The 24,523-nt window shown below is 39.8% G+C and overlaps 1 protein-coding gene across 2 annotated transcripts in view; it reads left to right on the top strand.

Annotated features, from left to right (window-relative positions):
* Window positions 1-607: 607 nt before the first annotated feature.
* Window positions 608-24,523, top strand: part of smg1 (SMG1 nonsense mediated mRNA decay associated PI3K related kinase) — a 33,380-nt gene continuing 9,464 nt past the window's right edge. The window contains exons 1-45 of one of the 2 annotated variants that reach the window (XM_039687754.2): window positions 608-853; window positions 3,247-3,404; window positions 4,544-4,696; window positions 4,792-4,928; window positions 5,022-5,080; window positions 5,492-5,705; window positions 5,790-5,915; window positions 6,000-6,072; window positions 6,153-6,250; window positions 6,327-6,500; window positions 6,673-6,894; window positions 7,057-7,158; window positions 7,239-7,508; window positions 7,682-7,812; window positions 9,098-9,259; window positions 9,790-9,908; window positions 10,090-10,177; window positions 10,289-10,390; window positions 10,525-10,665; window positions 10,888-11,087; window positions 11,420-11,616; window positions 12,393-12,554; window positions 12,889-13,043; window positions 13,155-13,291; window positions 13,759-13,960; window positions 14,057-14,166; window positions 14,501-14,645; window positions 14,739-14,895; window positions 14,988-15,108; window positions 15,342-15,587; window positions 15,668-15,937; window positions 16,437-16,581; window positions 16,680-16,818; window positions 17,129-17,350; window positions 17,435-17,615; window positions 17,718-17,879; window positions 19,191-19,411; window positions 19,501-19,655; window positions 19,764-19,986; window positions 20,087-20,333; window positions 21,957-22,186; window positions 22,990-23,238; window positions 23,339-23,477; window positions 23,553-23,662; window positions 23,733-23,951. In XM_039687754.2, the coding sequence (XP_039543688.2) occupies window positions 777-853; window positions 3,247-3,404; window positions 4,544-4,696; window positions 4,792-4,928; window positions 5,022-5,080; window positions 5,492-5,705; window positions 5,790-5,915; window positions 6,000-6,072; window positions 6,153-6,250; window positions 6,327-6,500; window positions 6,673-6,894; window positions 7,057-7,158; window positions 7,239-7,508; window positions 7,682-7,812; window positions 9,098-9,259; window positions 9,790-9,908; window positions 10,090-10,177; window positions 10,289-10,390; window positions 10,525-10,665; window positions 10,888-11,087; window positions 11,420-11,616; window positions 12,393-12,554; window positions 12,889-13,043; window positions 13,155-13,291; window positions 13,759-13,960; window positions 14,057-14,166; window positions 14,501-14,645; window positions 14,739-14,895; window positions 14,988-15,108; window positions 15,342-15,587; window positions 15,668-15,937; window positions 16,437-16,581; window positions 16,680-16,818; window positions 17,129-17,350; window positions 17,435-17,615; window positions 17,718-17,879; window positions 19,191-19,411; window positions 19,501-19,655; window positions 19,764-19,986; window positions 20,087-20,333; window positions 21,957-22,186; window positions 22,990-23,238; window positions 23,339-23,477; window positions 23,553-23,662; window positions 23,733-23,951 (7,350 nt within the window). In that variant the 5' untranslated portion in view covers window positions 608-776. Of the gene's footprint in view, window positions 854-3,246; window positions 3,405-4,543; window positions 4,697-4,791; window positions 4,929-5,021; window positions 5,081-5,491; window positions 5,706-5,789; window positions 5,916-5,999; window positions 6,073-6,152; window positions 6,251-6,326; window positions 6,501-6,672; window positions 6,895-7,056; window positions 7,159-7,238; window positions 7,509-7,681; window positions 7,813-9,097; window positions 9,260-9,789; window positions 9,909-10,089; window positions 10,178-10,288; window positions 10,391-10,521; window positions 10,666-10,887; window positions 11,088-11,419; window positions 11,617-12,392; window positions 12,555-12,888; window positions 13,044-13,154; window positions 13,292-13,758; window positions 13,961-14,056; window positions 14,167-14,500; window positions 14,646-14,738; window positions 14,896-14,987; window positions 15,109-15,341; window positions 15,588-15,667; window positions 15,938-16,436; window positions 16,582-16,679; window positions 16,819-17,128; window positions 17,351-17,434; window positions 17,616-17,717; window positions 17,880-19,190; window positions 19,412-19,500; window positions 19,656-19,763; window positions 19,987-20,086; window positions 20,334-21,956; window positions 22,187-22,989; window positions 23,239-23,338; window positions 23,478-23,552; window positions 23,663-23,732; window positions 23,952-24,523 lie in introns of both variants that reach the window. The other variant, XM_039687753.2, reaches the window with a different exon arrangement.

The following is a 24,523-nucleotide window of genomic DNA, read 5'->3' as shown; positions in this document are numbered from 1 at the left end:
ACAAGAACGGTTTGACCTAAAAATATCAAAATTGAAATTACTGTGGAAACAAAGACACATACATCTTGGATGCCCTTGGTGTAGGCTAAAGCTTATCAAAAATTAATTTCAAAGTGAACTATCCCTTTAAATAGGACAGGGGATACAACCTGAACCTTTATGATGAATGGAAAACTTTTACAAGATGCGTTTCAGAACAACAATTCTGGTTTGCATTGTTTTCTTCTTCTGTTTGACGCCCTTTTCTTTCTTTTCCCCTCCATTTCATACACATCCTGTTGTCACTAGGCAACTACAGTAAATTTGGCTACTACACCAACAGATGTTGCTATTTTCTGCTTCAAATGAAAAGGTGGAATATCACATTTTAATTAATTACTTTTTTGCTGAGCCTACACTTTCCACACGTTTATTTAAAGCTACAAGTGAACAAAACCCCCTGGAGTTATTTTAAGTAAGTCTGTGTTTCTGCTATTGTTTGTCTATAATTATAAATGTGGCTCTGTATCGTCCATGCTCTGTATCCGTAACGTTACTATAACAATAGAGCTGCAGTTATTTCTTTACACCGATAGATGGAGCTGCCGCCGTGTGAACACTACAGCGGTAAAGGAAAGTGTAGAGAAATAGATGGGAGGGTCAGGCCGCTGCCTCTCAGTTTCAAACACGCTCAATGCATTTCAAACCTGTGCATGGACATAAAGTGAACGGTGAAATCAGGATTTGTTTGCGGACTCTTCCCGTGTTAGACGGGTCATGCTGTCTTCGGAAAGGTAATGAGCCGCAAAGCCCTCGGGTCTCGGCTGAGCAGCGCCCACAAACTGCAGCGAAACTGGAATGACTGGCAGCCCAGGTCAGTAGCACACCACACGGCCGAGCGCTCGCACTACAGCCCGAAGCTTCAGCTAGGCCTTGCTTTCGTTCGCCCCTTTATCAAACACAGTAGCCTCTCTCCCCACGTGAGGGGAGTTTTCTAAGCATTCATCTCACTTCACATCTCATGATACTATCGTTTAGCTCTAGTCTGTGGGGGAAAACAACGCCTCACAGCTAAACCGTTAAATGTCAAACGCTCATGCTCGAATTTTCAGGTTGGTTAGCAGATGTTAGCATAAGCTAACTCACAAACAATCGGTGAACACTGGCGATATGTATCATGTTAGTGTTTGTTTGCCAGCATTGGTTTGTAGACGGAGCATAAATTATAAATGAGCATAAATATAACGGCGGGGATTTGTGTTTTCGATGGACAAGCTGATGTTCCCAGAGTGTCGTGGCTTTCATTTGTGGTTCGTGTGAGGAAACACGCGTCTTGTATGACACGTTTGTATAGCCACACGCTATATGACGGTGGTATTTGTTCAATTAAGTTACCAAGTAACCTGAGATTTATGTTGTAGGAGGTATATTGGTATAAATATGGGATCATTTTCGTCTCGTACGTTACTTGTTTAGCACTACCGCCTTTTCAACTTCTCGTGCCACTTTACTAACCTTTTATTTTTTTATATCCCTGACTGTGACTGTGCAGCTGATTTCAAGTGTATAACCTTGAAAGTTTACATTAAACTGTTTTAAGTTGGATATTTGCTTATTTTAAATCTGTCAATCCGACTGAAGTGTGGACTCAATTCTGTGTAACGTTACCTTACCTTTTGTAAATCTGGAAAGCTAATAAATTGGCAGTGAGTGTATTGAACTTTGAGCTTAAACTGGTTAATTGTTTTAGTTCAGTCTTCAGCTTGTCTTAAATTAAAATAGTCAGTGTCCAGTCACGATATGAACATTTAAAAACACGAGTTGGTGTATTTAATTTGAAACTTCATTCACAGTTTGTTGTAGTTGTTTTGCATCATTCATGTGGAAAAATGAAATCTCAACTGGACTGTCAAATGACAAATTGTCTTGACCACAAGTCCTGGATGCAATTTTATGAATAGTATGGAAGATTTATTAATTTTGCTTTGTGTCTTTATCAAATGGGTGGTTCAAATTGTGAGTACTGTTGCTAAATTGCCTTACTTCTTGCCATAGTAAAAAGGTTTCGTTTTTCATTAAGTTACGTGTTTGGCAGCTGCTGCAAATAGTCAACATTACATTTTTATAAAATGTTAAAATCATATTGTTAGTAAATTTTTATTGATTATTAAAGGAATTGTTCACCCAAAAAGGACGGTTCAGTCATCTGCTCATTCACTTCCATGGACGTGTTTGAAACTTGCATGATCATTTTGGAACACAAATTATGATTATTTCTTTTGTTTCAGCCACACCACAGTGATAGCCCCAAATGTAATTTCATTCAAGTTCCAAAATGGGAGGGAAAAATGTTAATTAATTATTTTTATTGATCTTTTCAGTGGATCATTACTGATCTAGTTAGCTAAACCTAAATGATCTGTTAATTTCGTGAAGTGGACTGATGCAATTTAACATTTTGTGCTTCACAGAAGAAACGTGTATAACTTCAAATGCAAGTGAAAGTTTGTATTGTTAACTTGTCCTATTATTTCATGAATTAAAACAATCACTATCAGGGCAGATCTTAAAACAAAGTGCTTAAAAGCAAGGCTTTTTCTGCTGTAATGCAGGTATTTATTCAATTTATTCAAACTATTTTATACTTAAAAATATGTATATAATGTGTATATTAAAAGTCACTGAGTGACTGAAGTAATAATATAAACAACACAAAGTATAGAAAAAGTGGCAGGTCTATTATATTGCATTTATGCTCCAAGACTTTATGCACACATCAGTTGACATACAGTATCATGTTGTTTTGTTCTATTCATTACTATGGTATGGTTATCACTGTCATTGAGGTTGTCAATCCAGAAACTTTGCAATGTGTAGTTAGAGAAGCATGAAAAATGTTGGCTATATTATGAGGCTACAAAAAGCAAGCAAAAATCACTGAAGCTGACATTTCTTTCAGTTTAACGGGAGGAACACCAAGCTGCACTCTTGCAAAGACTCTCGTTTTAATTAATGTAACTGTCCACACTGTGGAATGAATCTCTTATTGACATTTTTTCATACTTTGTATTATAATGAAAGTATTTGTGAGTGTGCAGAACTTGCGCTGATCAAATCTTGAGTGGCCGATCAGATGCGTCTTCGTTAGTCAGAAACCAATCACATTCACACGCTCAGTAGATATGTCTGTTATTGCCTACAAAGCTCAGCACTGCAAATACACAAAGTTTAGTCTGTGAAGTGACTGATGGTATGAATGCTTTTCAGAGGAAACAGTCTGTCTGCCAGCCAGGACGGTATGAAGTGCAGTGTCACAAGAGATCACGGTTCAGAAGTTCTTTTCAACATTCTGCCCTCTGACCAGCCTGGCACCCCACGACTGCACAATGATGCCTTCAATGCCACAGACATATTCGAAGAAGGAGGTGTGTGCTTCATCTGGCACTTTGTTTAGCCTGAATTTAATCAGCTCAGCTGGATTACATGCCCCCAGTGTTTTTCACCTGCATTATTTTGGTTTTCAACATCAATTGTATTCTGCAAGTCCAGTATCTGAGAGTTTGATTCATCTTTTGTGTCTTTCCCTGGTTAAGGTTTCTGTTTAAGAAATGAAAAGAGAAAGTAACCTCAGCAATTGTTTTTCTTTCTTTTTTGGAAGTTCCCAGAGTTTCCTTGTGCAAATAAGTCCATATTTACTTAAATTAGATTTTTATCTTTTTTTAGGCAGTGCGACGATGTTGTGGTGATGAAATAAATTGTCTGTGGATAGAGATTTATCTATTCTGTATAGTATCAATATATTTTTCCTGTTGTTTGTTTGCATTGTTCTTATTTTTATTAACCCAAAAAAAGAAAATATCTAACATAAATGCATAGGGGGTGTAACAAGATATCGCAAATACAAAAATGCAACAATATGTATCATGAAAAGTTCCCCAAAATAAAAATTATTGGTGTTTTAGTGTCAGTGCTACATTAAACTACTAAATATAATGTTGGTTATAATGTATAATAATGCAATGAGGGAATATATTTGGATCCTGACAATGCCAAATGACTTCTGTAACTTGACCAGTAAGAAGTGTCCAATATTATTTTAAAAATATCTAGTCAGAATAAGGAATATTCGTCTAAAATAATTCTGTATTTTCATTTGATACAAATGCGCGCACACTCTCACGTCTTTAAACGACACGAGCGCTGTCTTGGTCTCTCCTTCGCAAATATTAATCAAAATCAATTGACACGGTAGTACAACGTCGAAAGACCGTAGTTTCACATGGAGCATTTGGAGATTTTTAGAGATTAGAGACTCTAGGCCCATATACTCAATGAACAACATCTCAACACTAGATTATGTCTCATATAGACTCCTGTCTCAAATACAAGCAGGTGCAGTTCGACGATTTGGGAAAATAAAAGCCTGGGCTACTATTTGTTGTAACTTTAAGTTTTATGATGTGTATATATATATAGTTGTTGTAGTAATGTCACTCAAACACCATACATTTTAACAAATGCTATGCTTTCAGTAAAGGGAACTGACAGTATGCTTGCTTTCTAGGGGAATATGATGCTGATGGAGGCCTCTCAGAAAATTCTTATGGTAGGAAGTCGCTGGGGCAAGAGTTGAGAATCAATGATGTGACTTCAGATTTAACCACTTTTCAGCATGGAAACCGTGCTTTAGCTACAAAGGACATGAGGAAATCACAGGGTATGTTCACCTCTCAGTGCTCATACATTGCTTGCAGATTAACTAAGGCTTATGAATTTAACTAGCGTCATTCACATTCTTATGTTATGTTCCAGACCGACCGTTGGCTCACTCTGAGGAGTCTCGTCTGGCCAATCTTCTGCGGAGAGCATCACGGGAAGATGACCGAGAACGCAGACTAGCCACTGTGAAACAAATGAGGGAGTTCATTGTGCACTCGGAAAATAAAGTGGTATGATCTGAGCTGACATCCACAAATGGATTTAGATTTGTACCTGGAATGAAACCGTTTTTAATCTGAATTGTTTGTATCCATGCATTACAGGTCCTAGTGAAACAGTTGGATTCCATTTTGAGCACCCTGAATGACATTTTGAATGAAAGGTTCGACTGCACAGCCTATTTTTAACAATATGGGGGGAGGAGGGTATTTCGAATTCACTCTCTTGAGGGTATATTTAGCACTTCATTGTTCACGAAGTGTAATGAACACCATGCTGAATCCTAGTCATAAAGCATTTAGCTGGCCATTACTACAGCCAGGACATACTTGATTCTCATTTCTCTTCATTCTTCACGGCTTTCTGCTGCATGATATTTTGTTGACTTATCGATAAAATTGATATTTTGCTATTGTCCCTAGCAGCCAATCTCTTGCACTGGGTTTGGCAGATAATAAAATAATTTAGACTTGGGGTATTGCAGTATAGTGTACAGTCAGCTAGACAATATTGAAAAACAACCCCCTACTATACCTTATCACAAGATTCTGTGCATTTCTGTTTGGCCTTACAGTAGTAAGCTCCTGCAAGAGCTCAGGCAAGAGGCTGCGTGCTGTCTGGGATTGCTCTGTGGCGCCCTCAGTTATGAAGCTGAGAGAATCTTCAAGTGGATGTTCCTCAAGCTCAGTGTGTCCACAAAGGATGAGGTGAAGCTGCTGTACCTGGTGGCAGTGCACAAAGCACTTGAAACAGCAGGGGAGAAGAAGGCTTTTTCTGCTGTAATGCAGGTATTTATTCAGCTTTTTTCCCTTCCTCTATTACACTTATAATCTATTTCTGTGACTGAAAAGTTTTACCATTTTGTCATTCAGCTGGTGATGAGCAGCCTTCAGTCAATCTTGGAGAACTTGGACACACCGGAACTGTTGTGCCAAAGTGTAAAGTGTATTTTGCTGGTGGCCCGTTGTTATCCACACATATTCAGCACCAACTTCAGAGTAAGAAGGACAAGCAGTCTTAACTTTAGTCCTAAAATATGAAAGGAACGGATTTGTAAATGAACGTCTGTTTTTGTTTTCCAGGACACGGTGGATATCCTAGTAGGTTGGCATATAGATCACACACAGAAGCAGTCTCTTACTCAGCAGGTGTCTGGTAAGATTTCTTTTATATTTAGTTTCATTTCCCCTTTTTGGGAAATAACCTGACTAACCTGTCTCTATTTATCTTTCTAGGCTGGTTACAGAGTCTGGAGCAGTTTTGGGTGGCAGATTTGGCCTTCTCAACCACACTTTTGGGTCAGTTTTTGGAAGATATGGAGGCATATGCGGAGGTAAAGTAAATTCGATTGGTTTCCAATGTCCATTAATTATGAAATGTCTGACGTTCTAATACTTTTTTCTTCATAGGATTTGAGTCATGTTGTATCTGGAGAATCAGGAGATGAGGACATTCCCCCTCCCACAGTATCCCTGCCAAAACTGGCAGCCCTGTTGAGAGTTTTTAGCACTGTTGTGCACAGTATCGGAGAACGATTCAACCCCATCCGAGGGCCTCCTATCACAGAAGCATATGTCACTGATGTTAGTGTTCAACACGCATTAACTGCGTTTCAGTTATCTGTGTTACTACAATACAAATAGATCATCTAAGATAAATTGCTGTCATTTGAAAATAAGCGATTTTGAACATGTTGAGAGTACACGCACAATCCTTTACTGATCTGATGTAAATTGTTTGTTTTCTCGCTCACAGGTTTTGAACCGTGTTTTGGCTTGTGTCACCACAGCCAAGCAGGTGTTCTTCTCTGAGGCGGTGCTGACAGCAGGAAACGAGTGTGTGTCTGTCCTGCTGGTGAGCGTGGACTTGGGCAGCCTGCTGATTGATGCTGTAATCACTTATGGCCTAGACCAGCTGGACAGCTGCCAGTGCTGCGGACCAGAATACAGCATGTCCGTCCTCACACTACTTACTCTGGTAGGACTTGACTCGATTAATCCAATAATCGATAGAATTGATGATGGGCTTCATGTAAATATTGTTCACTGGCCACACTTTGGTGCCTCTCCAGTTGTTGTTTTTTTGCAGTGATTTTAAAATTATCGCACATTTAATACATTTTTGTTTGGGTGGTTGTAGATTGTTGACCAGATAAACACCAAACTCCCAGCTGCTTTTGTGGAAAAGTTGTTGGCCCCAAATTCTCAACTATTAGAGCTGCGCTTCCACAGAGAGAGAGAGGTAGGATCAGTTGTATACGGTTGTTTAAATTCGTCAAACTGCATTGAGTTAACGCATTTTAAATGGGGTATGTGTCACAGGTGATGGCAGCAGCCCATGGAGTGTATCATGCTGTGCTGAGCCTGAAAAACATCCCTATCTTGGAGGCAGCATATAAACTGGTCCTGGGCGAGATGGGCTGTGCGCTAAACAGTTTGCTGAGCCCTCTGGGTTTGTCTGCTGCCTGTCCTCACATACAACATCCTGCTTTCAGCCAGCTGCAGTTCAGCTCAGAGAGAGCAGAGTTTATCCTCATCTTCAACCTCAGTGCTCTCACCACCATTGGCAACACCAAGAACTCCCTCATCGGGGTCAGCATGAATTCAAACTGTTTTTCTTAAACAGTCCATTATTATCAGTTCTGATTTGAGAGGCTGTCTGTAACTTTGACACCATTATTATCAGTTCTGGGAAAGCAGTTTTTGCAGCCATACAAGCAAATGTGTAAAATAAAGAGTAATGGCACTTATATTTTGTGTTACAGATGTGGGCTTTGTCACCTACTGTGTTTGCCCTGCTCAGTCAGAATATGATTGTAGTTCACTCTGATTTGGCATTTCATCACCCTGCTGTCCAGTATGCAGTGCTCTACACTCTCTACTCTCACTGCACCAGGTAACAATGCAACATCTAGATGATCCTGAAAAATGTACAGTGTTCTCACAGTCATGGTTTCCACACATGAAAATTTACGAGTCATGACTATACATTCTTATTAGATAATAACGTGTATATATATATATATATATATATATATATATATATATATATATATATTTTTAGAAATCAATTTCATCCAGCAATGATGCATAAAATTGATCACTAAGACTTAGATATTGTTACCAATGATTTCCATTATGTTCTTTGCAATATTTTACAATATTACTTTTCTTACTGAATTTATTTAAATCAAATAAATGCTTAAAATAAACGAATTTTAAAAAACATAAATCTTTAATATAAAACAAATCGACCCCAAACTCTTGATCGGAAGTGTATTTCTATTGTTTCGTTAATGGGGGTTGGGTATTGTTTGAATTTTACCTATTCCGTTTCTACGTTTTGATTTCTGTATGGTAAAAACATTGTCAAACATTTATATCAAACATATTTATTCTTTGACTTTTGATGCAGCTGATTTCCAAGACATAATATAGTGACAGCAGCCTAATAAACCTGGTGCAGTCTGTGTCTTTAAAGACCTCTTGTGAGATCTGTTACTAGGGGTGCACCGAAATTAAAATTCTAAACCGAAACAAATACAGATGGCACTTGGCTGAAAACTGAAAATAAATAATCTATTAATTGTTCCAACCTATTTAATAATAAAGTCTAAACGACAAAACTGAGTTGTAAAAATATTTAAATTGCACATAAGGCAGTTTTTGTATCAAAATTTTATGGATATAATTGTTTCTACTCCAGTTTGTTGGTGAAACATAAACATTTAAATGTTAATAAAAGCTTTGTTTCTGGAGGTTATTATTAATATTGTCAATCCAGACTCAGAGCTAGTGTCCACACAGCTGACATGTTTAAATTGTAGCTTATTCACGTTGTGTACACGAAATAGACGCTAATGGAGTCATAATTTGCCATTGGATAAGCACTAATTAAAAGTATCTGATTCCAGATCGATTTTCGTTTTTTTTTTTTTTTTTTACACCATACATCACAAGTTAGTTCACAAGTAAATCAATCTGAATTGAAAATATTTTTTTAAAAACCCTTAATTAATAATCACAAATTTATTGGTCAAGAAGTGTTAAGCAAGTGGTAGTGTGGTTTCATGAATTATGCAATGTTACATGGTTGCATCATAGATTGTAAGTGTATCCCCCCCTCACTGCAGTCGTGATTACTGATAGACTGTTCCCTTTCTCTCTATATTTCTCCCAAGACATGATCACTTCATCTCAAGCAGCCTGAGCTCCTCGTCTCCATCCCTTTTCGATGGTGCTGTCATCAGCACAGTTACCACGGCAACCAAAAGGCATTTCAGCACACTCCTTAATTTGCTGGGTATGCTGCTCAGTAAGGATCATCTCAACCCTGAGGCGAGGTACAGAGCTCACACTGCCTGGCTATAATGAGCCTTGTTGTGATTAATTTATCTGAACCAATGGCTCTCACAGCTGTTATAATAACTTGTTCAGTGAATTGCACCTTTCTTTTCATTTCAATTATTTTAAAAAGAAAATGGAATTCCTTGTCTGCATATGGCATTTTCCAGTTTAGAATTGTAAGAAAATTTAAGAATATACAGTGGGGTCCAAAAATGCTAAATGGAAGTATTTTATATATTTAAATTCATTAAAAAAAAAGTAGTTTTCTTAATTTTGTTTTAAATCATAATTTCAGTGAGAACCTTTACACAATTTGGAAAATGTCTGTGTATTTGGGATGAATTGTCCTTAATCTCCTTGAGCTAGCGTATTTCTTATTCATTTTACTTGGTATTATGATGTTTTTCTGATTCCTTAAACTTTTAATTAGATTTTTAAGTATGGTCTTGGACCCCACTCTATGTAATTTCCTTGAATTACCATAAGACCATAATTATTATTTGTCTTTTTTTACCACCCATTTTAGGCGGCTGTTACTCACCTGGTCTTTAGAGGTGTCTTTGATGATGAAGAAATCTGAAACTTACTCCCCTCTGTTCTCACTCCCATCCTTCCTCAAATTCTGCAAAGGGTTACTGGCAAATTGTGAGTTAATATCCCTATTATTAATTCTGCATTTTGATTTCACAGAGGCAAAACAATGGGTAAACAAAACTATTATTAACAGTGGGCAGTGTGGGGGGGTTAAACAAATAATGTTTTAAGAAAAAAAATAATCCGGTGACCAATTGAATGTACATTTCCATGTTGCTATTCCTCTGTGTAGCCTTGAATGAAGACCCCACCATTTGTCTTCAAGCATGTAACAGTCTCCAGGTTCTGTCGTCTTCCTTGACCACAGAGCTTCTCCAGAGGTAATCACACATTCTCTGCACTGTCTTCCTGCAGGAACATTCATTAGTGCTGCAACTTTTCCTGCTGCTCTTGTCTGATCAGCACTGGTTCTGTCCCCTCTTTCTGTGCAGGTGTGTGGACGTGTGCCGAGTGCAGCTTGTCCACTCAGCAGTCCGAGTCCGGCAGGCCTTTGGGAAATTGCTTCGATCTGTTCCCATGCACATCGGCTTGAGGTTCGCCAGACTTCTTTTCATCTGCCTCAAATCCACACAGTAGAAACCTGGGGGTGGAGAAATAAAACTTACCTTGTAGTTTTATCTCCAGCAGTAGTTGATGTGATGGTAATTGTCAGCTTGTCTCCCAGCAGTGCCCGTAGTCACTCTGAGATTAAGGAGATTTCTCTGGCCATCCGCCGACACATGAGCAAAGTGCCTAGCAACACGTTCCACCCACAAGACTTCTCTGACCTCATTGGGTTTATTCTGTATGGAACGGTCCACCGTGGAGGGTGAGTAGGCAGCCAGGATCTATAGCCACTGATGGCATGATTTCATTTCTTTATTCTCACCTTTTTGAGAACATTGGGTACATGTTTGTTAATTTGAAAATATTTGTTACTGGAACAAAACTCTGTAAGATGATTCACAGCTAAAATAAAATCAGTTTATGCAGGTGCTGGGAGTCATCTTATTCTGAATTGTTTAATAAATATTCATCCTTTAATTCGCAGCAAGGAGCCCTGGTTGGAGAGACTGTACCACAGCTGTCAGCGGCTGGAGAAGAAAGACTCTGCCATGGTGCCTCGTGCCCTGCTGAAGACTGAAGCAGTGCTGTGGCAGTGGGCGGTGTGGGAGGCCGCACAGTTCACTGTTCTCTCTAAACTCCGTACCCCTCTGGGACGAGCCCAGGATACTTTCCAGACCATAGAGGGTTAGTGAACTTTAATAAATCTTGGACTGGTTTTGGGATTAATTCATACAAATTCCTAAAGGAATAGTTCATCTTGTTGAAATTCTGACTCTATTCACTCACCATACGTCAGTCATAATCTGTATGACTGTATGTTTTGAAGACTGTGCTCATCACTCAATTCCATGTAAATGTGGTTTTAATTGCAATGAGTGTAATGACCAGTCACTTATAATTTGTTGACCTTGCTGAAATAATAGTAGTAATTTCTTTCAAGCCTTACTGAACTTAAACTCATAAACTGTGTTGTGTGTCTTGTAAAAATCAACATTTTGTCCCCTGTGCTGGTGTAGGTATGATCCGTAGCCTGGCGGCTCACAGTCTGAACACAGAGCAGGAGTTGAGTCACTGGAGTGGAGGAGAGAGTGATGAGGGTCACCACACCAATCAGCTCCGCCTGGCTCTACTTCTGCAGTTCCTAGAGAACCTGGAGAAACTCATGTACAATGCTTATGAAGGCTGTGCCAGTGCTCTCACTGCACCACCAAAGGTCTGTCTTCTGCATATATTAGGGATCACATAGGATCACTCATAGTTTGAGTTTGGACCAACTTAATTTACCTATAAATAACCTACAAGCCTATAATTAACTAGTTATAGGCTTTAACAAATCAGAAACATTAACGTAGTTGCACTAACTGTAACCATGGACGTTTGTCAGGAATAGTAAAATGCTTTCAAGTATGTCAAACATCTTTTTCTAGGACTTTAAAACTATTTGATCATCCTTCAAAGATTACCCCCATTTATAAAAGTCAAACTTATTTAAAAATAAAAAAAGACATTAAATTACTATTGTAACTAGTAGGTGGCTGCCATTTCCACTCCCAGATATTTATTTATTTTTTTATCATTTTGCTTTTGAATTATTATTTCCACTTTATAAATAAAATTGCTGCCCTCAAATGTTAATCTGGAGCCTTGCAAACTTAAAGGTTTATTTTATTTCGGTTTTATTTTGTTTATAACTACTAGCGTACAAAATTATATATATCATTTTTTTTAAATGATCTGTTTTCGTTTTATATGTTGCCAAGACACCCCAGAGATTAAGGGTTAAGTATAACTCTATCGTTGTTCAATGTAAAAAAATAGATTTAGTTTTAATATATAAAAAAAGCCACTGAGCCGTATCGAACCGAACTGTGAATTTTGTGAACCGCTACACCCTTAGCATATAGACAGCTAGCCTTGATGTTAACACTGTGGAGTGCTAGCTTTATTTTCATGTTTTTATTTGTTTCATTTTTTTCTCTCCTTATATAGGGCATCAGAACTTTTTTCTACACAAACAGACAGACGTGCCAGGACTGGCTAACCAGAATTCGTTTGGCACTGATGAGAGTGGGCCTTCTCTCAGGTCAGCCAGCGGTCACGGTCCGTCATGGCTTTGACCTCCTCACTGAGATCAAGAACAGTAGCGCACAGGTAAGACTTAAACTAGTGTTGTTTAACAGAGTGTATAACAAAATAAATAAAATGTGTACAAATTAAAATATGAATTAAATACAATCTTAAGTTTATTATTAGATGTTTCATTGTCCTTCACACATTTAACTTTATGTAATACATTTTAAATTTTGCAAATATATTATATATGACTGAAATGTTGAAGGTCCCGGACTTCAAACTATTACTCTATATCTTCCCAACACTACCTTTTTGAGGTCTCAATCATTGTAAGCCACCGGCTCTTGGCGTTTTGGACTGTAATAACCAAAAGCCTTAATTCATAGTATTTGCTCTGTGTTTTGCCCTGTAGGGTCCGGAAATGGAGGTGCCAATCACCATGCTGGTGGAGGCGTTGTGTGAGCTGAGATGTCCTGAGGCCATACAAGGTCTGGCAGCCTGGAGTCTGGCCAACACTGGCAAGAGTCTGGGCTGGCTGGCCTCAGTGGCACTGCAGGCAGAGGGAAAGTAAGTTTTATCTGTTTTGTCTTCTAAAAAAATAATTAACCCAATTTATACCGTAGAAATTTGTCTAGTCGCTCTGTTCTCATCAAATGTTGATGTTGCTTTGTTCCCAAGGTTTGAAAAGGCAGCATTAGAGTACCAAGAGCAGCTGTGTGCTGTCACAGGGATGGACTGCTCCATTAAAGGCTTTGATCGCTCCCTGTTAAAACTCTCTGGCACCAACACCTCTAGCCCTAAACACACCCCCAGTGGTGAGGAGTTTATACAAATCACACTAAATCCCTTACATAAATTAACTTAATAGGGGTAGGAGGGAATTGTTTCACATATGAAGCACAATTATATCTTCTACCGATTTGAGTTGAACCATTGCACATCTCCAAACAGCGGTGTTTCGTTACTTAATTAATCTGTTTTTGAATGAAACGTTTGAGCGAGTGATTCAACGAGCCATTCATGAAGATACTGACTTGCTTTCTTTTTAAATGAATGAGCCATATGAATGAATACAACATAAGGTCATAAAAATGAATCTCTATGATCCAGAAATGAAAGATATGAAATGTATTTTTGTACAGTGTAATTTTTACTAGATCATGAATCGAATCAGGAGATTCTAAAAGATTCCCATCCCTAATCTTTATTGATATCAAAAGTTGTTGACCCCTTATCTATTTTAAGATGTTTCTGATTGTATCTCTCTTGGCTGTTTTAATAGGAGAGGGAAGAAAAACTGTGTTGTTAAAGTCCAGTGAGTGTTCTCCAGAGGTGCTGAACTTCCTGGCTAATAAGGCCTGTGCGTGTTACGTAGCATTGAGTGACTGGGAGTCCGTGCAGGAGTGGCAGGCAAGCATGATGAACCTCAAAAAGAACAGCAGCAGTTCCAGTGTCAATCTAAAGACAGACTTTAACTATATCAGGTATGAAGCAGCAGAACTGTTGACTCTGAATTAACTTCTCCTGACTGTAGGTATCCAAGATGTTCATTTAAATTATTGTTTTGGTCTGTCCTCTAGAGCTCTGAGCAGGTTTGAGGAGGGGGATTTTGCAGAGTGCCGTGCCCAACTGGAGCTGCTCCCCGGGGAGGATTATGGCCTTCTCAATTCTACAACTAAAGACAAGATTGGTATGATCACAGCTTATACTATCCATAGTCATAGAAAACCAGGAAATTTTGTGCAAAAAAAAAAAAAAATCTTTTTGGAATTTTTGTTATCATCATCATTTTCCTTAAGTTATTCTCAGCTCAAATATTTTTTTTTTTGACTAGAAATTGCTGTTTGTAAGGAAGTCATAAAATAATTTATGGAAAAAAAATATATATATATATATTCATTCATGAACCTTCTGATCATGATCCATTTGTTTTACATTGGTCAGAACATGCGCAATCAAATTTTATAATCTGCTTCACTCAACATTCTGGTGCGGTTTGAATTAATGGTCTTTTGTTTTGACAGACCTGAAGAGGCTTCTTCCTTCTGTGTTGAGTCCAGACCCATCAGAACTCCAGAAGGCCATTGAAGTCCAGCTCCTCAGAAGCGCTGTGGCAACCATCACTGCAATCGATCACGAACAGGACCAGAAGGTTCTTCCGTCATCTGAGTAAGTACATTAATCTGCTGTAAGTTTTCCTACAAGTTTTGTTTTCCTACAAGTTTATTGATGGCAGTTCTACTTTTTGGTATTCATTTTCAGCACCCTGGTGAAGTACCTAAAGCAGACAGGTCGCATCTCTCTGGGTCCGCTGCGTCTCTCCACTCTCACCCTGTCTGACTCCTTGCCCACCCTCAGCACCCTGCAGCTGCACTGTGCCAACTCTCTAGAGAACTCCCTCTGTAACCAGCACCCAGAGGTTTGAGCTGCCGCCACAACCAATTTGCAAATACATTAACTTGCTAATTTCCCTTTTAAATAAATCCCTGTTCGTTGTTTTTCTTTCTGTAGGACTGTCTTATTCCACTCTTTAGTGAAGCTTTGACCACCTGTAAGCAGCAGGATGTTCAGCCATGGCTGCATGCTCTCCGATACACCACTTTCCAGCGGCAGCTCTTCCAAAAGCTCAAAGGTAAGATCTCCATCTCTTATGTAGAAGAATGAAGTATGACGTATGGATTTGAAGTCTCGTTTAAAGTGTAATAGTTATTGTGAGGGTGGGTTTATCCCTGAAAATTGTATCGTATTATTTTTACTCTTTAAAAAGTATTATGGTAAAAATGAAACGCTATGGTGACAGTTTCTTACCTGTATGTGACTGCGTTTTGCTTCGGGGGTTTGATAACTCTTAAATGTTTCCTCCAGGTTCCTCTGCTCCAGTGGACTCTCATCTGATGGAACTTTGTTTGACTGCGGTGAAGTTTGCTCGTAAGCAAGGTAATATTGCCCTGGCCACTCGTCTGCTGAGCCTGTGCAGTAAGCCATCAGTGGATGACTCAGAAGGTCAGGACCTTGTGCAAAGCTTCAGACAGCTGTCACTTGAAGGCACTGTTGGTGAGAAGTGGGGACCAGAGCTGGAGATCGAGAAGGCTAAGGTTCTGTTTGCTGCTGGTAAGTGTTTTTGACTTGCATCTGATTTTTTGTGGTCCATTGCAGTCTGAATGTTTAAACACTTCCTGTTCCCTGTTTAGGTCAGTCCGTAACAGCTATGGAAATGCTGAGCTCTCATGCACTATCGTACTGTCACTCTGGGAAGTGCGAGCGTGCGGCATGTCGCTCTGTGCTCACTCTGTGCAAATGGCTTTTGGCTGACTGGAAAGATCTGACTCCACAACTTAAAATGGTGGTGAAGAGGAACTCTGGCTCTACTAGCCTCTCAGCTCTCTCCAAAAACATCTCTGGCCTTTTGGAGCTGCCACTGGAAGATCAGGGAATGCCACACATTACTACTGAGACTACAGGTAAAACAGACCAGACTTTGTCTTTGGGCCCACATAGATGACCAAGATTAGTGGTGAATGAATAGGCTACTAAATAACAAAGTCTAACAATAGTATTCAGGTTGAAATTAATAATTAACCTTAAATGTAAAAACACTTTGTTCACTGTAGAAATTGTAGTTTCATCTTTGTTAAAGCTGTATTTTGTTGTTTTGTTATTATTAATGACAGACTACAGTTTTTTTAGGTGTGTGCTGTCCCTTTACACTGCATTTTGTGTGAATGTCCATTCAAGGGCAAGGACGTGTGTGTGTCTTTCTTTCTCTCTCTCTCTCTCTAGATAATGCGCAAGTCCTGATTTTTCGCCTCTTCTGTGTTTAAAATTAAGGCTATTTTATTAGCGTCATGAATGGTTAAGGACAAATAAGATGACAGCATTTCGTTGTACAGTGTGACTGTTGGTGTGTAGTATTATTTAATTGGCTTTTTCATCACAAAGGTTTGTTTGTTTTGTCTACAGTGAGTGTTGGCGTTGGGGAGCCAGACTTTGTCCTTGGGCAGTTGTACCAGCTGTCAACTACTCAGGCTCCTGAAGTTGCGAAATCATGGGCAGCTCTAGCCAGCTGGGCATACAGATGGGGCAGGAAGGTTGTGGACAATGCCAGGTATTTTTAACTATGAAAAATATTATTAGTAGAAAGAAAAAAATGGATGTGTTCATACTGCTGTTTTTTTTATTTATTATTATTTTGTTTGTTTATAGTCAAGGTGAGGGGGTTCCTCTGCTCCTTGGAGAGAAGAAAGAAATAGAGGAGTTACTCCCAGCAGGCACCAGTGATGAAGACAAGGAAACCATTTTCGGCATTTTGGGTCAAGCCATGTGTCGCCCAGCAGGAATTCAGGTTATGGAGTTCACAGTTTATACAAATTAATCTAGATCAGTGGTAGTCAAACTGTGGTACCACTACACACTATGGAGATACAAATCTTATTTTAAATGGGACATTTATTTAAACGCAATACCTTTCAGAATGACTTTTCTAGTTTAATATATTTTAAAGTGTAATTTGAATTTTCAGCATCATCACTCCAGTCTTCAGCGCTCAAGAAACATTTCCTATATTTATCATGGTTTAAAACATTTGTGCTGCTTTGGAAACTGTGGAAACACACTTGCTTTATGTATTCACGTGTTTTGTTCCCGTCCTGCAGGATGAAGACATGGCCTTGCAGAATGAAGAGGACGAGGAGGACGACATGGTGGATGTGATCGGCCGACAGCTGTTGAGTGCTTGTCCTTGGTTGTCTGAGGTCGAGGACACCGTGACTGACGGGCTGATCGGAGTGTGGAGGAGAGTGGTTGATCGAATCTTCAGCCTGTACCGGATCTCATGCAGGGCATACTTCACCTTCCTCAAACTCAACGCTGGACAGGTCAGAGGATTCCTCCAATATTTATGCTGTGATTGGACACATTTCTAAACCAGAAATTGATCATGAATTTCTTGGCATCATCAGGTGCCCATAGATGAAGATGATCCTAAGCAGCTCCTGAACAACCAGAGCAGCAAACAGAGCAGTGATGATGTCATTGTCATGGCAACTCTCCGTCTGCTGCGCTTGCTGGTAAAGCACGCTGGGGAATTGAGAGAGGGTCTTGAGCACGGCCTGGCATCCACCCCCACTGCGCCCTGGAGAGGTGAGAATATAGATATCCCATACTGTAGTAAACGCCTTCCATTTATAAGTGTAGATATTTATATTGGCATCAGATGGATTAAGCTGTCTGTTTTCTCGCTAGGTATCATTCCTCAGTTATTCTCCAGATTAAATCACCCTGAGGCCTACATCCGACAGAGCATCTGCAGCCTGCTTTGCAGAGTGGCCCAAGATTCGCCCCACCTCATTCTTTACCCTGCCATTGTGGGATCTATATCTCTCGGAGGAGAGGCTCAGGCGACAGGTACCTACTGTACTTCCAGAAAGGGGCATCCTGATTCACGAAAGGGGCTATGTCCACCAAATGTCTCCTTGGGGAACAAAATGTTCTTCCAAGCACTATTTTTTATATTAATATTGTGATAGTTTGGGAACGTCTTCTGGTACAGATATGGATACTCCGAGACCAGCAATATCAGCCATGTCGTTATGAAAATATTTGTATATTGGAATGTTCAGGTGGGATGATGTAAGTGTAGTGTACACAAATTAAAGAAGACATTTAACAGTTTTGAATGATGTATAACACTTGCCTGTGTGCATTTTAGACACTTAGGGCCAATCCCAATTCTACCCCTTACCCCTTCACTTTCCCCTTCCCCTCCGTTTTGCGCGTCCACGTGAAGGGGTAGGGCTGTCCCAATTCTCTTTTGGTTGGAGGGGGAGGGCTAGGGTGAAGGGCCAGATAGCCCTTCAAACGAAGATTTTTCGGGAGCACACTTCAAACGAAGGGGTATGAGAAGTGTCACTGCTAACCCAGGGCTGGCTGCCCAAGCGACAAAGGAGACCCATAAATTTAAGTATTTGTGGCTTTAATAAGTATTGTAACGACAAATAATGATTTGCTTTATGTTACACTCAATATTGTGTTCATATTTACGGTCAGTTTCTTCACAGAAACGTTTGTAAAAAAAATCGCTAAAATGACTGTAGTTTGCTAACGATAGTCCCGCAACATATTTTCGTCGTCTCCGTTGTTTCCTGCGAACTTTACAAGATGCAAGAAAATAGCTGTAACCCACGCGACTGAGGTAACTGCAGCTGTCGACGGGATCTTGGAAGTTGTGATAAACATCGGCGCATCTCCTGTGACGTAGGCGCTAGCGACGACTTATAATGACGTTTAACGGAGGCGTAGTGGTGTCCCATTTCTTAGGGGAATATTTTCACCCCTACGCATTGCCACTCTGTTTCAAGGGTCAAGGGGAAGGCGAAGGGGTAGGGCTAGGGGAAAGGGAAGGGGTAAGGGGTAGAATTGGGATTGGCCCTTAACTTACATTGTTCTTGCTCCTTCCATGCAATAACTGCATCCTTGTATGAGCCAGGTTTTCTATTTACTATTTAACTGCTCAGTGCTCTAGTGCTTTTAACGGACTCATGCAGTCGGCACCTTTTTCAAAGTACTTTGAACTTTTGGTGAAAAATAAATGTAGCGAAGTTGAATTCATTTTATTCAAGTCTAGTATAAGTACCACAATTGATTTATACTCAAAGTAGAAAAAAATGAAAAAAATAAATTGAAAAAATAAAATAAAAATGTTTTTACCTCTGCCAGGTAATAAGCTGCCATCATCCCTGCCAACCCTGCTGGGGAACATGCAGGGAGAGGCTCTTTGTGGAGGTGGGAGTGAGGCGGGCAGTGGGCCGACTTCTCAGGAGAGCAACCGTGGGGAGGAGATGGTGATGTATTCTAGCGAGGACCAAGCCATGATGCAGGACTGCTACAGCAAGATCGTAGACAAGCTCTCCTCTGCCAACCCCACCATGGTGCTGCAGGTATCACAGAAAGGACTTTACTGTTCTGTAAGTGTGTGATTGTGTTAAAGGCTGTTGTGTAAGAGTTATGTTGGTTCTTGTGTGTGCAGGTGCAGATGTTGGTGGGTGAGCTGAGGAGGGTCACTCTGCTCTGGGACGAGCTCTGGCTGGGGGTCTTGCAGCAGCAACACATGCATGTTTTGCGCAGGATTCAACAGCTGGAGGACGAGGTGAAAAGAGTTCAGAACAACAACACTCTGCGCAAGTGAGTCATGACCCTGGAAATCGATATAGAAAATACTTCATTACTGAGTGTAACTCTTGCTGTTTTGAAAATCTTAAACCATTTTTCTTTGTTGTGGTTGTGTTTTAGAGATGAGAAGGTGGCTATTATGAGGGAGAAGCATTCTGCTCTGATGAAACCCGTGGTTTTTGCGCTGGATCATGTACGCAGCATCACGGCTGCTCCAGCGGAGACGCCTCATGAGGCGTGGTTTCAGGAGACGTACGGAGAGTCCATCCACAATGCTCTAGAGAGGCTAAGGAGCCCTCTTAATCCAGCCAATCCTGCCAGCAGTTGGGTGCCCTTTAAACAGGTTAGGACAGCTGTGTGATCAAGAGTTCTGATGGTATGAGGAAATGCTGATATGCTTGTTCTGCATTTCACATTTTGTAATTCTACCCATCCTGTCACAGATCATGCTGAGTTTGCAGCAGAGGGCGCAGAAAAGAGCCAGTTACCTTCTAAAGCTGGATGAAATCAGCCCGCGCCTGACTGCCATGGCCAACACTGAGATGGCACTACCAGGGGAGGTGTCTGCTACAGATGCAGTCACCATCCAGAGTGTAGGCAACACCATCACAATCCTGCCAACTAAAACCAAACCCAAGAAGCTCTACTTCTTAGGCTCTGATGGCAGAACCTATCCTTACCTGTTCAAAGGTATGAATAAGTAAGAACATGGGTAAGAACATCACTCAAAAAATGAAATTCATCATTTAATTTACCCTCTTGTTGTTCCAAACCTACAAGACTAACAGTATGGTCATCTTTCAAACACAAATAAAAGGGGCATTTGCACCGGATAGCTCTAGGAACTAACCACAATGGTGGTTCTTTGAGAACTAATGGTTCCCCTAGAAATGTTTTCTGGTTGCATTTGCACCGCCAGTAGGAACTTCAAAGTGACTTAAGCCGTTTAAAAAAAAAAAAAAATCATTTTGACTGCTCTGAGAACTCCATAGCCTGAGCAAATAAACAGTACTCTTATTCTCCGTGTTCATTAGTTTGCAATCTGTGTAACAGTCCTATCTAATATGTTATTAGATAGAACTGTTAAGCCCGTTACACACCAAGCCAACGGTTGGCCATCAGGCAGTTTTGGGTGTCGGCAGACTAAGTTTTCTCAGTGTGTTCTGCACTGTTGGCTGAAATTGATCCTCATCTGTTTTTTTTTTTTTTCTGGCTGATTCGACATGTTAAATCTGTGTCAGTGAAGGAGGGAACTCTGATTGGCTGTTCAGCTTTGTGAACAAGTCAGTGCACAAAAATAATAGCAAAACAGCAAGCAAAGAAGTCAAAACGGTACAGATAGAAGGCTGTTCTAATGTTTCTTCATCTTACTGGGTGTCCCTTGGCGACTATTTCAATATTAACATGAGCGGAGTGGAATAAAGAAAGTATTTAGCAGGATTGAACGTTAAGCACGGACTGTTTATGGTTTGTGTTTTTGCAGCCTGCAGCATAGGTTTCTCTTTTTGAATGATGAATATAGATTAATAAATCTGCAGAAATAGCTTTAACGCGCAGGTGCAGAACGTGCATTCTAGCTGACAGTATGCTTTCATCAGTGCTAGTTCTTTGGCATCGGTTTGGTGTGTCCTGGGCTATTTACAGAGAAAGACAGTATAGGACAAGGTATTAGCGTATGCTGTGTGGTTGATGATGGACATATGTTGCTAGCTGAGCAGAAATGCACGTTTTTCTTGGTCCCCTCAAAAGTTGCATTGGAGTTTTTCCTCAGCGTAAAGGTTGAGACCCTTTATCACTTTTTTCCATGTTCGTAGAGTTAGCTTCTGGAGTAAATATAAGGGCTATAATATAATATAGGCTATTTTTCAAAATTCAGCGCGTGCTGATGTTTCGTATGCTTGCGGCCAAACTGCGTATACTAACGTCAAGTTCCTATAGTGCTGGTTTAGACCTTACTCTGAAGTAGGAGCTAAATTAGTTCCTCCAAAAGAGTTCCTAGAACTAAAATAGTTCTTAGTTCCTGTGGTGCGAACATGCCAAAATCCGGGAACTTCCGGAACGGTGAAAAGGTTCCTCCAGATGATTCTTTTAATGAAACCTGAACGATCTCCCTCTCCCTCCATTTAAAGTCCATTCCACTAACACTTTTATGCTCAAGAGGCAGTTTATGTGAATTTAGTGGTTTAAGTCAAGTCGCGCTTTATGATAATGGTTTGGAACGACATGACCATGAGTGAATGATGACAGAATTTTTATTTTTTGCATGAACTATCCATTTAATGCATGCCAATTTGTGTGTGTTTTGTTTTTTAGGATTAGAGGACTTGCATTTGGATGAGAGGATCATGCAGTTCTTGTCTATCGTCAACACCATGTTCACTAAGGTGAATCAGCAGGAGAGCCCAAGGTTTCATGCCCGTCATTATTCCGTCACACCGCTAGGCACCAGATCAGGCCTCATTCAGTGGGTGGATGGAGCCACTCCACTATTTGGCCTGTACAAACGTTGGCAGCAGCGTGAGGCTGTGGTCCAAGCCCAGAAGGTGAGAGAGAAAATTAACATAATATGCTTCTAAAATTTGTTTTACATAAAGCTGTTGCCTGGGTTAGCTAAACTAAAATCGATTAAAAAAAAATCCATTTCTGTGTTAACTTAAAAAATAAAAAACTTTTGAAAATGTAAGAAATTAACACCATACAACTATATATTCTATATATTCAATATATGAAGAGTTCAGATGCAAAAGCCTCTAAATGCCATTTGAAATTTTCTTCTAAAATGATCATTTTTATCAAGCTTATATATTCAAGTTCAGTAATTTCACTTTAATGACAATTAATAGGTAATCTTCATTGCCATTTAAGTGAAATTACTGAACTTAAATATACAAGTTTGATAAAAATCATCATTAAAGAAGAAAATTTCAAATGGCATTTAGAGGCTTTTGCATCTGAACTCTTCATATACTATAATATTCAAGGCTATCAAATAATTTATCAATAATAATAATTTTTTAATACTGTTTCTCAGTAAGAGATTACTACTAGTAATATTTCTTAATATGTTTGAATTACGAAACATGTTTACGTGGAATACTTCAGAATGCATCACCCTGGTCAAATATATATATATATATATATATATATATATATATATATATAAATTCCCAAATTGTGCAGCCCTACAATCTATAGCTTTTTAAAAGCATTTTAAATGAAAATATATGTGTGTATGTGTGGGGTTTTTTTTCCCAGTCACTTATTTTACTGCAACTGACTATGTTATGGACATTCATGTGTAAATTCAAACATTTTGACCGACTGTAGTACCTTTTCTTAAATTTAGGCACAGGACTCCTTCCAGCAGCCTCAGAATCTTCCTATGGTCCCACGCCCTAGTGAGCTGTACTACAGTAAGATCGGTCCTGCCTTAAAGGCTGTCGGGCTTAGTTTGGAAGTGTCGCGACGTGATTGGCCATTGAGTGTCATGAGAGACGTTCTACGAGAGCTGATGGAGGCCACACCTCCTAACCTCTTGGCAAAGGAGCTCTGGTGCTCCTGTACCACCCCCAGTGAGTGGTGGAGCGTGACTCAGGTTAGAGGAACCACTATTCATATGTCCTACTCCTAACTATGTTCAACGCAGTTAGATAAAATGTATCATACTATATAACAATCTCGGGTGTCTCGTTCAGTCTTATGCCAGATCCACTGCTGTGATGTCGATGGTGGGATATATCATTGGATTGGGGGATCGTCACCTTGACAATGTGCTGATTGATATGACGACAGGCGAGGTTGTGCATATTGACTACAATGTCTGTTTTGAGAAGGGTGAGTGCTTGTTCATTTGTGAATGTCCAAACACTTCATTCGCACAGACATTTAAGTACTTCATTATCCTGACAGGAAAGAGCTTGAGAGTACCAGAAAAGGTTCCTTTCCGTATGACCCACAACATTGAAACCGCTTTGGGGGTCACAGGAGTGGAGGGTATCTTTAAGCTGTCCTGTGAACAGGTGAGGTTTTTGTTTTTTTTGTCTAATTTAGAAAGTGCATACAAATTTAGATGGTGTCCTTCCCTTTCAGGTGATCCAGATAATGCGGCGTGGTAGGGAGACCCTCTTGACTCTTTTAGAGGCATTTGTGTATGACCCCCTGGTGGATTGGACAGCAGGTGGTGAGGTGGGCTTTGCAGGAGCTGTGTACGGAGGAGGTGGCCAGCAGGCAGAGAACAAGCAGAGCAAGAGAGAGATGGAGAGAGACATCACACGTAGCCTCTTCTCTTCCCGTGTGGCTGAGATTAAGGCAAGTATTTTTCAAATGCAAATTGTACAGAAATGCACATTTTCATTTTATGCTGCTTGCAGCTCATGAAATGGCTCAACCAATGAAAGATATTTGTAATTTTAGCAATGTTTCTGTATCACTTTGTAAGGGGGATTAACCTATTAATTAATTAATTTATTAAAGTTATTATAGATTAATTATTCAGGGCTCAACAATAAGGATGGCCCAGGGCCAGCATGAAAGACACTCAGGCCAGTTGAAGGAACTGTCACTTGCCCAATCTTCACAGAAATTGATCACTTGCCAATTTAAATATTCAAGCGCGCACACGCCGCACAGATATAGAAGTACCCACTTTTCTCAGTTTGGTGTTTGGTTCTCGCGTGCTGTGTGATAACTTTTAAGTTTTGTGTGTGACCAAACACTCACTGCCTGATTTATTTTTTTTTTCACAGAAGGCCAGCTCTTTATATAAAGGGTCATATACAAGTACAGTATACTCGTGTAGTGTGATATATAGATATATACCAAATTGCTACTAGTTGATTGCTTGTATCGTCACAAAATGTAAACTGTATTATCGCCCAGCT

Source organism: Pimephales promelas, chromosome 3, assembly GCF_988280905.1.
Source record: "Pimephales promelas chromosome 3, fPimPro1.hap1.1, whole genome shotgun sequence".
NCBI classification, from domain to species: domain Eukaryota; kingdom Metazoa; phylum Chordata; class Actinopteri; order Cypriniformes; family Leuciscidae; genus Pimephales; species Pimephales promelas.
The sequence above is the reverse complement of the archived record's forward strand: the minus strand, read 5'-3'. Positions and strand labels throughout refer to the sequence as shown.